The 16,122-nt window shown below is 36.9% G+C and overlaps 1 protein-coding gene across 9 annotated transcripts in view; it reads left to right on the top strand.

Moving 5' to 3' along the window:
* ATP8B4 (ATPase phospholipid transporting 8B4 (putative)) overlaps nucleotides 1–16,122 on the top strand; it is a 319,170-nt gene that overhangs the window by 223,201 nt on the left and 79,847 nt on the right. For all 9 annotated transcript variants that reach the window (XM_055279071.2, XM_055279077.2, XM_055279072.2 and 6 more), the window contains 2 exons: nucleotides 9,184–9,349; nucleotides 12,039–12,227. In XM_055279071.2, the coding sequence (XP_055135046.2) occupies nucleotides 9,184–9,349; nucleotides 12,039–12,227 (355 nt within the window). The remainder of the gene's footprint in view (nucleotides 1–9,183; nucleotides 9,350–12,038; nucleotides 12,228–16,122) is intronic.

Below are 16,122 nucleotides of genomic sequence, written 5' to 3' on the forward strand. Positions count from 1 at the left end.
TTGTTCATTTCTTTGGGCTATGTTTCCCTGTTTTCTTTATGTGTCTTGTGAGTTTGTGTTAAGATATATGTACTGAAAGAACAGACCTCTTCCACTTTTGTGGACTAGCTTTGGACAGTAGAAGACCTGCATCAATCAATCAGATGAGAGAGCCTCTGTAGCCTTTTTTGGGGGGATGGGAGAGGTTAATCTTTTCTGGGCCTGCACATGTAATTTCTTAGTTAGAAAGTCTTGCCTTTTTCTTTTTCAGGAATTTATAATCTCTTTCTTTCCCTGGCTGTAGCATTGCAAGTTCTCTGGTTCTACAGTAGCAAGCTACATCATTTGCTTTTTCTCAGCAGCCACCATCATAAGTATCCTTGCTCCCTATTAGCACCTTGAGTCAGGTGAGAAAGATACCAGTTTCTTGGGCAGCCCTCCACAAAGCTGGAACATTAGACAAATATTCCACTCCTCTTCTTCATTCCTGAGGGAAAAGTCTCAAGTTTTGCGTCTTCTTCTTACTGTGCCAAGCCATGTTAACTGCAACAGGCCACCCTTTAGTCCCCTGATCTTCATTGTTCTCACTATCTCTCAGATACCCAGTCTCTGCTAGCTCTATCAGCACTTTGGATGGATGACACAGAAACTAATCCCTCTGGTAGCTCTTCAAAAAGTTGAAACATTGGACTCGTATTCCACCCTCTTTTTCTTCCAAGGGAATTGTTGCAAACCAGGATATTCTCTTCCAGGTGCTGAGCTGTGCTGGCCTGGGGGAGGAACTGATGTGGTAAAGTAAAATTGCCTTCCTTGTCTGTTTTAATGTTGCTGTTTTTGGATTTGCACCCACCTGGGATACTGCAACCTCTTAAATGGATTATATAATTCTTATAAAGGTGTTTTGTTTCACATATCATCATTAAATTGGCGTTTTTGTGGAGAAACAGGGTGGGGACTTCCTATTCTACCATCTTGCTAATGTCACTTGAGTTGATCTTTTTGCCTTTCTGTTCAAACATTTCTTTATCCTTGATAAACAAAAGCAACAACTGTATTAGCATATATCTCAATATTGACCATTTTATTTTTGTTTTTGAGATGGAGTTTTGCTTCGTTGCCCCAGGCTGGAGTGTAGTGGCCCCATCTTTGTTCACTGCAACCTCCGCCTCTTGGGTTCAAGTGATTCTCCTGCCTCAGCTTCCCACGTAGCTGGGATTACACGCGTGCACCACCAAGCCTGGATAATTTTTGTATTTTTAGTAGAGATGGGGTTTCGCCATGTTGGCCGGGCTAGTCTCCAACTCCTGACCTCAAGGGATTTGCCTGCCTCTGCCTCCCAAAGTGCTGGGATTACAGGCGTGAGCCACCATGCTCAGCCTCAATATTGACCATTTTGAATCAATTTTCCCATAATGTGCTCTTCCAATATGTAGATTTGATTCTTTTTTCACAAAAGTTTTTTTGAACAGTATTTTAAAATATTTGCTCTGTTTTATTTTTTTTCTAGAACTCTATGTTCAAATGTCATATTCCCCTTGTTTATAGCTATTGTTTAGAAGAGGGCAAATGACAATTTAATTTATAAATATTCCCTCTAATCTTTAAGATTTTTAAATTTTTTTTGATTACTTTTCTTACTTCTATTCCTCTTTAAATCACTAGGATGTGGGGAGATATGGGACTACTGTGTTTTCTGTAGTTTCTTTTTTACCCCAGTGCTCTCTCCAATTTCACTTTAGTTTCTGTGGTCGCCCTATTTTTTTCTTCTTTTTTGAACATTGCCATGTTATTTTATTCTCTGCTGATTTTCTAAATACCTCCTCCCTGAGTTTCTGTCTTGTGTTATTGCTTTATAGGATTGTTGCCTTCATCCAATTTTCCTTTTTTAAATTAATGAGAAAATGTTTGGTCACAGTTTTCTTCTGCTTTATTACTAGTGAACGTACTTCATCTTTTATTATTTTTTTCTGTACATTACTTTTTTCTTGTAGTATCATTGTATGATTCTTATAGAGGTTTCTTTTTATTTTATTTTTAATATAGTTTTATTTCGATAGCATTTGGGGTACAAGTGGTTTTTGGTTACATGGATGAATTTCAGTGATGAAGTCTGAGATTACAGTGCACTCATCACCTGAGTAGTGTGCATTGTATCACATATGTAGATTTTTATCCCTTACCCTCTTCCCACCCTCCTCACTTCTGAATCTGCAATGTCTGTTACACCACTGTATATACCTTTGCGTACCCATAGCTTAGCTTCCACTTAAAAATGAGGACATATGGTATTTGGTTTTCCATTTCTTAGTTATTTCACTTGGAGTAATGGGCTCCAACCTCATCCAAGTTGCTGCAAAAAACATTTTATTCTTTTTTTATGGCTGAGTAGTATTCCATGGTGTATATATACCACATTTTCTGTATTTACTCATCAGTTGATGGCTGTTTTAGATTGGTTTTGTATCTTTGCAATTGTGTATTGTGCTTTGATAAAAATATGTGTGCAGGTGTCTTTTTATATGATGACTTATTTTCCTTTGGGTAGATACCTAGTAGTGGGTTTGTTGGATTCAATGGTAGATCTACTTTCAGTTCTTGGAGAAATATCCATATTGTTTTCCATAGAGGGTATACTAATTTATATTCCTACCAGCAGTGTACAAGCCTTCCCTTTTCAGTAAAGGTTTCTTTAAAATTATTCATTATTGTAGGAACTGAATTTTTCTTTGATCAGTTAATTGCAGAAGGTTCATTTTGGAAGAAGGGTAAGGGTGATTTCTTTGTTCTGGTTCAGGATTTTGTATTAAATGTGATTAGCTGTTACCTTGCACCAGCCTATGGCAACAGGCCAAACTTTTTATCTCTGCTAACCCAGAGTCAGCATGTTTCCTGGAAATTTTTATTGTCTCTGGAATTCCTTGTTTAGTTTTGCCTTCTTTGTCTCTGGGATCAAACCAAGTCCAGGAACCTCCTCTTGACAGTTGACTCACACCCTTTACTATTATAGTAAATAAAGGTTATATTCCTTCCCTGTAAGCATTGTGTGTTAGTGGGCTTTTTTTCCTGTGAGATTTTAAGCACTGTGAGTGCTCTCTTTGTATTATCTCGTCTCTTCTCCCTTTATTACCCCTCCCCTATAAACGTCTACTCCCTATCCCCCACCATAATTCTTTCTTTTCCCAGTTTGGTTGCAATCACACCTAATTCAAAAAGGTGTGGCTTGGGTTCTATTAATTTCCCTAAAAATAGAGTTTGCTTTCTCTTTCTCATTCTCTGTCTTGCTCTCTCTATCTTTCTCTCTATGTCTCTCGAGGGTGAATTCTAGCAAGACAAGGAGGGACTCTGTTTTAATGCTACGATGAACAAGTCAAAAATCTAAATGTTATTGACCAATTGGTGCTCTGCCTGAAAATTCCTCCTTTTGTGATTTCAGATACTTTTAGAGTGCAATAGGCAAATCATCCAGAAGTGAGGAAAGAAGCCTTAGTAATTGTCTAGAAGAGTTTGGCCTTTTGTAGACTAAGTCATTGAGGACTTAGCCCCTTATTCTCTTTCCAGATTCATTTTTGGCCACATGAACCAGATACTTCAGCCATATGGTACTCCTTAGAGTCTTTCCAAATAAACCACACTCATTTTTCTTTTTCTGTTTTGTTTGTTGATTAAAATTTTTTTTATAATTTCAACTTCAATTTAGATTCAAGGGATACTTGTGCAGGTTTGTTACATGGGTATATTGCATGATGCGGAGATTTGAGGTATGATTGATTCCATCACCCAGGGAGTGAACATAGTACTGAATTAGGTAGTTCTTCAACCTTTACCCCACTCCCTACCTCCCTGCTGTAGCAGTCCCTGGTGTCTATTGTTGCACCTTTATGACTGTGCGTACCCAATGTTTAGCTCCCACTTATAAGTGAGAACATATAGTGTTTGATTTTGTGACTTCCTCTAGGTTTTGTAGTCTGTGTGCATAGAGGTATTCATAATAGCCTCTGAGGATTTTCGTATTTCTGTGAGATTGGTTATAATGTCACATTTGTGTTTTTTATTATGTTTTTTTTGGATCTTTTCTCTTTTTTTTCTTTGTTAATCTTGCTAGTGGTCTATCAATCTTGTTTATTCTTTCAAAAAAACCAACTTTTGGTTTTATCGATTGTATAGAATTTTGGGTTTCAATTGCATTCAGTTGTGCTGTGACATTTGTTAGCTTTGGTGTTAGTTTGTTCTGCTAGCTTTGGGGTTAATTTTTTCTTGTTTTTTTTTTTTTTTTTTTTTTTTTTGTAGGTATGTGTTAGGTCATTAATTGAGATCTTTCTAACTTTTTAAGGCAATTGTTTAGCACTATAAACTTTCCCCTTATTACTGCTTTTGCTTCATCCCAGAGATTTTGATATGTTGTATCTCTGTTTTCATTTATTTCAAATAATTTTTTGACTTCTGCCTTAATTTCATACTTTACCCAAAAGTCATTCAGGAGTGTTTAATTTACATGTAATTGTGTGGTTTTCTGAGATCTTCTTGGTATTGATTTCTATTTTTGTCCTACTTTGGTCTGAGAATATGATTCATATAATTTTGATTTTTTTGACTTTGTTGACATTTGTTTTATGGCTGAGTATGTGGTTGATCTTGGAGTATGTGCCACGTGCAGAAGAGAAGTATGTATATTCTATGGTTGATGGGTAGAGTATTATGTAGATGTCTATTAGGTCCAATTGGTCAAGTATTGAATTCAAGTCCAGAATTTCTTTGCTAGTTTTCTGCCTTGATGATCTGTCTAATGCTGTCAGTGGGGTGTTGGAGTCTCTCTCTATTATCGTGTGGCTAAGTCTTTTTGTAGGTCTAGAAATACTTGTTTTATGAATATGGGTGCTCCAATATTGACTGCATATATATTTTGGATAGGTAAGTCTTCTGGTTGAGCTACATCCCTTATCATTAGGTAATGCCCTTCTTTGTTTTTTTTACTGTTATTGGTTTACAGTGTGTTTCATCTGTTAGAAGAATAGTGATCCTTGGTCTTTTCTATTTTCCATTTGTGTGACAGAACTTTCTCCAACTTTTTACTTTGAGCCTATGGGTGTTGCTACGTGTGAGATGGGTCTCTTGTTTTATCCAGTTTGCCTCTGTGTGCCTTTTAAGTGGGGCATGTAGACCATTTGCATTCAAAGTTAATATTGATATGGGCAGTTTTGACCCTATCATGAAACTGTTAGCTGGTTGCTTTATAGTTTCTATTGTGTGGTAGTTCTATACGGCCTGTAAACTATGTACTTAATTGCCACACTCACTTTCGCCTTTGCAAATTATACCCTTGGCTTGAAACAATCTTTGCCTACCTTTCTATCTGGGTAACTCCTGCTCATCTCTTCAGCTTTGGCTTAGATGTTACTTGTTTGGGAATATTTCCTGACACCTCTCTTCCTTCCCCCTGGTCCAACGTGCTTGCCTTATCATGGCACTTACCATATATGGCCTGTTTTTCAGTGTCCCAAAATAGACTGGATTTCATTGAGGGCAGGAATAGCATTTGGTTTAGCATTCTATCCCCAGCACTCAAAATATTGCTTGGCCCACAGTAGGTGCATGATAAATATTTGATGAATAAATGTTCACTGCATATTTCAAAGCATACTGTATTATGTATTAATCAATGAATGGCTGATATGTCCTGAAATTCTGGACAATATGTGTGTTCAGTACTGGAATTACTATTAAAATATTCTTTTTAGTATTTTTGTATTTTCATAAGAGTTAAAGTACTCATATTTTGTGTTTCAAATATCTTAATAGTTGGCTGAAAAATGTCAAACCATAGATAGTCTAAGATCCATGAGGCTAGAGATTTTTGTTTGTTTTGTTCATTTCTGAATCCCTATCACCTAGAAAAGTGCTTGCTACATACTGGGCACTCAATACATGTTTTCTGAATGCCCAAATGAAAACATGGAGTTTGCCTCCTTAAATATTGTGAACTATACCTGTCTCTTGTCTTACCTAGTCCTGGCCCTGTGAGGCTTAATTGAATATGTGAAGGTCTATTGAATTCCTCCCCGCAAAAAGAGGTCTTCAGTATAAGCATAGCACATATTTTCTGGGTAGAATTGGGGCAGCTAATGAGGGTTTTTGTGCCCTAGTGAAAAGTCTGCTACATCCTTGATCTTAGGGGCTTGAAATCACAAGGACCACCTTCTCTCTCATTCACCCTAAAGTGAAACGTGATAGCCAATAAGTCCTGCCTTTGTAGAGTTCAATCAGTCTAGGTGTTAAAGATGCCTGAGCAGTAACAAGTCACTGTACATTAGGAAAATTTCTGTGATAAATGTGAGAGATAAAAACCAAAATGCAGTAAAAAATATGACCTAAGATAATTAAGAAAATAGAACAGAATCCACCAACAGTTATAAACTATAAATTGGAAAACTCGAACATCAGCACAGATATTTGGGAAGTTATAACATCCATGAAACAAGAACAAGATGCCCTGGAGAGAACACAGTCAGGAAAAAAAGAAAAGGGTTCCTGGAAATTAAAAAAAATCTTGACAAACCAAAACATTCAATAGAAGGGCTGGAAGATTAAGTCAAGAGACTCTCCCAGAAAGTAGAATGAAAAGAAAGCCTCAGAACATCAGAGAATAAAAATAAAATAAAGGGTCAACTGGCAGGTCCAAAATTTAACTAAGACTGTTTTCTAGATGAAAGAACAGAAAAACAAACAACCAACCAAAAAATAACGAAGAGGAGAAAATTATAAAGAAATATCAGAAGAGAACTCCCCCAAATCTTCCAATTGAGAGTCTCCTGAATACTCAGAAACAATGAATGAAATAAGTTCAATACCTCTAAAATTACAAAACAAAAAGGATAAAGAGAGGAACTTAAAGCTTTTTAAGTGGGGCACTTACCAAAAGATGAAAGTCAGACTAACATCAGATTTACCATCAGCAACACAAGATGCCAGAGGACAGTGGAGTGATCCCTTCAAATGGCTCTCAACCTAAAATTCGATATTGTGTCAGACCATGAGACAAGTGTGAGGCAGGACAAAGACATTTTCAAGCAGAAAGCCTCATAACTTTTGCCTCCCATGATCTTTTTCTTATGAAATATGTTTAAGATATGCTACAACAAAGCAAGAGAATCAATTAAGAAAGGGGGTGGCATGGGGTGAGGCAACAGTGACTCCAGCCCAAGAGAGTAATTAAAGGAAGTCCCAGGATGCAGCTGAGCAGCAGACCTGACAATCAGCCTTGAGTGGGTGACACCACGAAGGCCCGTATAACAAAGTGCACATTTTCCTCTGCTGTGAACCACAGTTCAAAGACAGACTTATGTACATATCATTTATTCATTTTCAACTTTTAGAATCAATCTTTAGACCAATAAAAAGGATTTAAGTTTGGCTACAGAAAAGAACACAAATGTTTTAAACCTCTATAGTGAAATAGAAAAAAAAAATAGATAGGTTGGAGGGAGAAGTGAAGAGGAGGTGAGGAGTGGGTAATAACCTCATCTTACCAGCTAGGGAGTGTTTATAATTGATGAACTGAAACAAAACAAAACAGCCTTGTGTATGTTACTTAGAGTTGCAGAAATAATCATTAAGGAAATTAAACTGGATATGCCTATATTTTTGGAAAAAGAAAGTGGAGAAGTAAAGTAAATGACTTAAATCTTCATCTGATTTTGGAAAAGGTCTAATATTTATAAATCCAGAAATGGTAATATATGTACATAATTTACAGTTTTTGGGGTAACCATCTGATGTACCTTCTGAAGTTTGAGAGTAATTTTGTCTGGGGAGTGGGACTGGGGCTGTGGTGATGGAGGTGGGGGTGTGAAGAGTCTCTTGCTTTACTAGATATGCCTTAATGTAGTATTTGATTTTGTAACTCTTTGCATGTATTGCTTTGATTGAAAACATTAAAAGTACTTAAAAAAGAAACTAGTATACTGTAAACACTTGATATATGGCAGCCGTTATTATATTAGTAAGAGGGCAGGGAAATAATCCAGAATTATATTAAGGAGTTGTTATGGCAAAGTATTTGAAGCATGGATTTTTGGCTAAGTTTGAGTCCTGGCTCATGGATGTATATGGTTGGCCTTGGCAATGCTCAGGTTCTCATCTGTAAAATGGGGATGATAGTAGTATCCACTACACATCATTGTTAGGAAGATTATACGTAATATTCCATATAAAACTGTTAGCATAATGTCGGGCCTATTATAAAGATAATAATAAATATTTCTTATTTTATTCAGTATTATTAATTTTAGAATAAATTTGATTTCAAGGAACAAAGGACCTACACGTGGCTCCAATTTTACTGTAGGTATTAACAAGCTTTGTGACACAGAATAGATAATTTCAATTGCCCACAGCATTGTTTCTCTTTAAAAAAGTAGTTATAATCCTATGTGCTCTTGTAACTTTAGAATCAATTGCAAAAGTTAATGGAGTCTTTAAGAATAAAAACTTTAGCAATAATCCCGGGGGAGGAAATGTGGACTCTGCAGCTGATAAAGCTCTTATATGTAAGTGTTCAGAGTGGAACCTTCTGTAGGCTTGCTCCTGAAATAGATACAGGCTCACAGTCCCTTATTGAAAACTTTGGAGCCAGATATATTTAGAAATTCAGGATTTTCTGATTGTAGAAAGACAATATGGTGTTGTCTGCCATTTTATTATGCAATAACTCCAGTGACATCTGAGAAAGTACCCTGTAATCAAACACATTAATGTTTTTATATTAGAAAATATTAATTCACAAGTATTAGGTAGGCTTTAAGAAGCCATCATTAAATACATAACATTCCAGGTCAGATATTGCTGCACAAATGGGTTCAAGTCAGATCAGGTTTTGCCGTCAAGTAGGTTTTGAAAAAACTTTGCATTTTCTGTGCTTTTTTTGTATTTTGAAGTTGTATTGAGCATTTGAGGATCTGTGCAGCCATCCCATATACTTTTGTGATTTTTCTTTCCCATATACTTTTGGAAAGTTCACTTCTTTGGTACATGGTTCTGAAATGAGAAGATTATATTTAACAGTAATGATGAAACAGCCATTTTAGTGCCAGACATTTGAGGCTGCAAAATCATACACTAAAAATACTTGGGGGAACTATTTTTGAATTTTAAAAGATAATTATTGGAATGAGGTTTATGGTTATTTTTGTTGTTGTTGTTTTCCTACAGAAAAAAGAGCCTGTGGATTTCTCAGTCAAATCTCGAGCGGATAGAGAACTTCAGTTCTTTGACCACAATCTGATGGAATCCATTAAAATGGGTGATCCCAAAGTTCATGAATTCCTTAGGTTACTTGCTCTCTGCCACACTGTAATGTCAGAAGAGAATAGTGCAGGTAAGTGAAAAGTCATGTCTGAGTGGTGAACCTTGTTTTTGTTTTTTAAAATTGAAACTGATACTAAATTTGAAGGATTTACAAATTAAGCGTTTGAGCAGTGAGCCTTGTTTTCTGTTTTTGTTTTTTAACACAGAAACTGATGTTAAATTTGAAGGATTTTCAAGTTAAAGATAGAACATAGTTTATATCCCATATATTTTGAAAAAATGTGGAGAGATTTAAGTGAAAAAGAAAAGAAATAAGGACAATGGAAAAGTGAGGACCCAAATATGCTAGTCAAGGGATGACATCGTTCTAACAGTTGAGCACCCATTTGACTGTAAGCTTCTGGGTAGCCAGGACGAAAAGCGAAATACAGTTGAGTCACACATCTCTCATTATTAGTATGCATATCTAATAGATGCAGATGACCTTCAGGCATATGCTTAGAATGAATTTTCCCAGTAACAGAGATACATTGACCTTGATATTAGAATAGTCTTATTTAGGCTCCATTATGAGAAGGTCCTCACACTTGTGAGATGTTTGTTTGGAACTCAGGGTTCATAGGATAGAACAAAACCAGCTGCGCCACTTAACATTTTGAAGCTGTGAGACAGGTAGATAATGGCATAGTGAACTGGCTTCTTGCCCTAGTTGAACCTAATCTATTCCATTTATATGTTTTCCTCAGCCCACTAATTCTTCCTACAAGGTCTTTGGTTCTTTCTCAAATCTGTTTAATTTTATATCTCAATTTTATTTCATGAAATCTGTTAAATATATTGCATGTGCTCTTTCTAATACTTCCAATATCTAATTTTTTTTTTCAGATCTTATTCTGCATTGTTTCTGTTGGTTCTTAGGCTTTACTTGTTGTTTTATACTTTTCACTGTGAGCTGACCGTTTTACTTTGAACTTAATTTATATAAATTTTTTGGGTCCAGTTGGTTCCTCCAGAAAGGATTTACATTTGCTTCAATGTTCTAATGTAGGAACATTTTAAACCAAAGTTTCAACTTGATTTCTTTCAGGCCACCTAGATATTGTGAATTCAGAATGCAAGTTTACAAGAGAGTCAGTGATTGGTTATAAATTCTTGGCAGATATTTTTTTCCCTTCCAATTATAAGGAGGGTTCTATTTAGGCAAGTTTTATTCCAAGCCCTGTTCAAGGGGGCATGGGTGTCCAATTTACCCTTATATTGAGAGTAGTCTTTGGGGGACCCAGTTTTGGGAGGCCATCTTTCACTGGACTCTCACCTTAGACAGGTACTGGGCTATGGCTTTTTAAATTAAAGCCCAGAGACATTGGAAACCAATGATCAAGTTCTCCTGGTTGAGAAATGTGCTTCTTTAATCCCTTAAGTGTTCTTTTTCTCAGTCTCTGACCTGAACAGTTCTTACTTTCTTGCAAGTTCATGAATGTATTTAAGAATATTAAAATGCTTTTATAGTTGTTTGTAGCAGTTGAGATTGGTCCTGACACCCATTCCACCATGTTACCAGAAGTAGAACTTATGTTATTTCATGGGTAGATCAAGTAATTGCTTTAAGTTTTTTCCTTTTGTGAATTTCAAAAATTCATTCATGCCTATCGTATCAAGTGAAACAATACAATACAAAAATTTATAAAGGTGAAGCTGATGGTAGCTTCCTTGAACTCCAGTCTCACCCCTGCAGAGGTAACCAGTGGTAACATCTGGTGTGTATCATTTCACCCTTTCGTCTGGCTCATAAATATATACATATATTCAAGAATATTTCTGGATATTTAGGTGATTTGTTTCTTTTTAACAAAAAGAACTCATAGTATAGCCATTAATATGCAACTTGTCTACTTAACAAGTATCTTGGACATGACTATAAATCAGGAAATAAGGGTCTAGCTCTCCCTAATTAATAGTTTTTAAACATTAAACTAATTAATTTTCAAATTAATTTTTACATATAAATATAATATAATTTTATATAAGGGCTTACTTTATATATGCTGTTTTATAAACTCTCTCTCTCTATATATGTATATATACATATAACTTATTTTATTCTTTTTATCTCCTCTCCCCTCTTACCCCCACTCCAACTACACATAATATCAGGTAACAAGTATTAACATCCTGGTTTGATTTCTTACATTTCAAGGGATTTCTTGTATGCATTCTCATAAAATGGTCATTAGTGGCAGACTGAAGTAGAATTTGGAGAATCTCTCCATCACTCTTTAGCTGTGTGATCTCATCAAACTCATATAACCTCTTTCAGTCATAGGTTCCACCAGTATAAAATGGAAATAATAATTTTAATAATCTCTACCTCAAAGGCTGCCCTGAGGATTATTTGAATTAATATACATTAAAATGTTTTAGTTTACAAAACATTCATGGCACATCTCTAGTCACAGAAAATATGAAGGTTTGATCTCTAACCTAAGAAACTGAGCACAGTGAAGAGGCAGACTCGGAAATGGATGTTTTCCTATAAGATGACAAGGGCTATAGCAGTGATATGCATAGAGTCCTATGGTGTCCCAGAGGACAGATACCAGATTGAGCTGTTGGTGAGTAGAAAAGATCTGAGGACAGGAAAGATTTTTAGACCTGATGCTTGAGTTGGGTGTTAAATAATGAGTTGGAGTTGGCATTGGAACTCTATGAATGTTAACTATTATTGTCAGTATTGATATACTTGTTTCTTTACCTTTTAGGAGAGCTGATTTACCAAGTTCAGTCACCTGATGAAGGGGCTCTAGTGACTGCTGCTAGAAATTTGGGGTTCATTTTTAAATCCCGGACCCCAGAGACCATAACAATAGAAGAATTGGGAACACTAGTTACTTATCAATTACTTGCCTTTTTGGATTTCAACAACACCAGAAAAAGGATGTCTGTCATAGGTATGGTTGGTAGCTAAGACTATTTTTGATCTTTTCATACTGTTGTGGTTATGCTTTTCAAGGATTGTTTCACTTTTGGCTACGTGCTGAGGGTTGTGATAGTTTTAAAACTTCATGTATAAACTCTTCTGTTGCTCAACCTAGCCTTAATACTGCAGTGATATATAACTAACATTTAACAAGTGCTCATTATGTGCCCAGCACTGTTCTAAATGCCTTATATGAGTATATACAATGTATCAATAAAAATATAAAAAATTTTTAAAAAGAAACCACAGAAATGCTCTCCATGAATTAATTTATTTAATTGTCCCAACAATCCTAATAAGGTAGGAACTATTATATTTATACCCATTAACAGATAATGAAACCAAGACACAGAAAGGTTGAGTAACTTGCCCAGGTTCGCATAGTTTGAATTAGAATAGCTGGGATTCAGACCTAGGAAGTGTGACTGCATAGCCCATTCACTCGTTCACTATACAATACTGGCTCAGGATGAGTTTCTAAATTGCTTGGCACATGATAGTTGTTGTGAACATCGTCATCAGCCTTCTCATTATCATTCATTTTCTCTGTCCACCTCCATTGCTGGAGAGGACCACCTAATATTGTATTTAGCACCACAACAAATCTGTGCTTTCCTGACTCAATGCTAACTCTCAGTGCTGTGTCAATGTCCCTCTCATTCATATTTAGTGCCTTTTTCCATTTTCACAATGGATATTCTAAACCTTGGCTATTTCCTCAAGTTCTCAACACTGCTACCATCTTCTTTACTCTTGAAAGCTAAATTCATCTCCTATTTCTCTAAGAAAATAAAGGCCCTCAGGAATGCACACCATTAAGTCTTTTCCCCATCCTCCCCCTTCATCCCTAAGCTGTATCTTTAATAATTTACTCTCCTGCATCAGAAAACAATTGCTCTTTTTCCTTTTCAAAGCTGAAGGTTTTTCCAGTCCCATTCCTTATCCCTCCTTGCTTGCTCACTTCTTGCTTGTGCCTTCAATTTTTCAATTACTGGCTCCTTCCTTCAGCCCACAACTATATTATCCTCCTGTTTCCTGAAAGATATTCTTCATATTCTGGTGTCCACTGACTTTGCCACTTTATTTTTCTGCTTTCCATCACAGATTAATTTCTCAGGTCAGTTTTTGCTTCTTGCCTTTCTTACTCTTTTCATCCCATTAGGGTTAAGTTTCTTCTTCCTCTATTCAAGAAGAAACGCCTTCTCAGAGGTTTCCATTAACCTTGTAACTTCCCAGTCCAATGGCTTTTCCTTATTAATCTGTTCATCTATCTATTTTTTTAAACTTAGTAGTATTTGAGACTGTTGGCCCTGTTTTCTTGACACTCCTGTATTGGTCTCTGTAAACTTTCTGGCTCCTGTTTCTCTTCTTGTCCCATTGTTTTCTTTCTCAAGCTCCTTTGCTGACTATTCTCCTTCATCCCATTCTTCAATATTGATGTCCTTTTCTCTTTTTAGCTCCTGTGTTCTTCTTGGATGATCTTGACCACATACATGGTGGTAGCTATTGCTTATATTCTGTGACCTTCTTATACAGCTCTTTAGCTTCAGTCTCTTGCTAGAGTCCAAACACACATTTTCAGCTTCTGTTATGTCCTGTCACTGGATTGTACTATAGTTACCTAAAGTTTTATGTCAAATATGGAACTTTCTTTCTCACAACTATAGTTCTTTCTATAATCTGTATTAAAATTCACAGTTACCTCTCTCATTGTATGCTTGTCCATGAACTTTATAATGAATTCTTTTATTGAATTGTTGCAAATGCATGTAACATGCATGTCCCATTTAAGACAAGAGGAGACAGACAAACAAAAAGTCAGCAGGAATCTCCGGAGACTTAAACGTCTCTGTCTGACTGACAGCTTTGAAGAGAGTAGTGGTTCTCCCAGCACGCAGCTGGAGAACTGAGAACGGACAGACTGCCTCCTAAAGTGGGTCCCTGACCCCTGAGCAGCCTAACTGGGAGGCACCCCTCCAGTAGGAAAAGACTGACACCTCACTGGGCCGGGTACTCCTCTGAGACAAAACTTCCAGAGGAACTATCAGACAGCTGAATTTGTGGTCTCATGAAAATCCGCTGTTGTGCAGCCACCACTGCTGACACCCAGCCAAACAGGGTCTGGAGTGGACCTCTAGTAAACTCCAACAGACCTGCAGCTAAGGGTCCTGTCTGGTAGAAGGAAAACTAACAAACAGAAAGGACATCCACACCAAAAACCCATCTGTACATCACCATCATCAAAGCCCAAAAGTAGATAAAACCACAAAGATGGGGAAAAAACAGAGCAGAAAAACTGGAAACTCTAAAAAGCAGAGCACCTCTCCTCCAAAGGAACGCAGTTCCTCACCAGCAACGGAACAAAGCTGGATGGAGGATGACTTTGACGAGTTGAGAGAAGAAGGCTTCAGACGATCAAACTACTCTGAGCTACGGGAGGAAATTCAAAACAATAGCAAAGAAGTTAAAAACTTTGAAAAAAAATTAGAAGAATGGATAACTAGAATAACCAATGGAGAGAAGGGCTTAAAGGAGATGATGGAGCTGAAAGCCAAGTTTCGAGAACTACGTGAAGATTGCAGAAGCCTCAGTAGCAGATGCGATCAACTGGAAGAAAGGGTATCGCTGATGGAAGATGAAATGAATGAAATGAAGCGAGAAGGGAAGTCTAGAGAAAAAAGAATAAAAAGAAATGAACAAAGCCTCCAAGAAATTTGGGACTACGTGAAACGACCAAACCTACGTCTGATTGGTGTACCTGAAAATGATGAGGAGAATGGAACCAAGTTGGAAAACACTCTGCAAGATATTATCCAGGAGAACTTCCCCAATCTAGCAAGGCAGGCCAGCATTCAGATTCAAGAAATACAGAGAACGCCACAAAGATACTCCTCGAGAAGAGCAACTCCAAGACACATAGTTGTCAGATTCACCAAAGTTGAAATGAAGGAAAAAATGTTAAGGGCAGCCAGAGAGAAAGGTCGGGTTACCCACAAAGGGAAGCCCATCAGACTAACAGCTGATCTCTCGGCAGAAAATCTACAAGCCAGAAGAGAGTGGGGGCCGATATTCAACATTCTTAAAGAAAAGAATTTTCAACCCAGAATTTCCTATCCAGCCAAACTAAGCTTCATAAGTGAAGGAGAAATAAAATACTTTACAGACAAGCAAACGCTGAGTGATTTTGTCACCACCAGGCCTGCCCTAAAAGAGCTCCTGAAGGAAGCACTAAACATGGAAAGGAACAACCGGTACCAGCCCCTGCAAAAACATGCCAAATTGTAAAGACCATCGAGGCTAGGAAGAAACTGCATCAACTAATGAGCAAAATAACCAACTAACATCATAATGACAGGATCAGATTCACACATAACAATATTAACATTAAATGTAAATGGGCTAAATGCTCCAATTAAAAGACACAGACTGGCAAACTGGATAAGGAGTCAGGACCCATCAGTGTGCTGTATTCAGGAAACCCATCTCACGTGCAGAGACACACATAGACTCAAAATAAAGGGATGGAGGAAGATCTATCAAGCAAATGGAAAACAAAAAAAGGCAGGGGTTGCAATCCTAGTCTCTGATAAAATAGACTTTAAACCAACAAAGATCAAAAGAGACAAAGAAGGCCATTACATAATGGTAAAGGGATCAATTCAACAAGAAGAGCTAACTATCCTAAATATATATGCACCCAACACAGGAGCACCCAGATTCATAAAGCAAGTCCTCAGTGACCTACAAAGGGACTTAAACTCCCACACAATAATAATGGGAGATTTTAACACCCCACTGTCAACATTAGACAGATCATCGAGACAGAAAGTTAACAAGGATATCCAGGAATTGAACTCAGCTCTAAA

Source organism: Symphalangus syndactylus, chromosome 5 (assembly GCF_028878055.3).
Source record: "Symphalangus syndactylus isolate Jambi chromosome 5, NHGRI_mSymSyn1-v2.1_pri, whole genome shotgun sequence".
Taxonomy (NCBI): Eukaryota; Metazoa; Chordata; class Mammalia; order Primates; family Hylobatidae; genus Symphalangus; species Symphalangus syndactylus.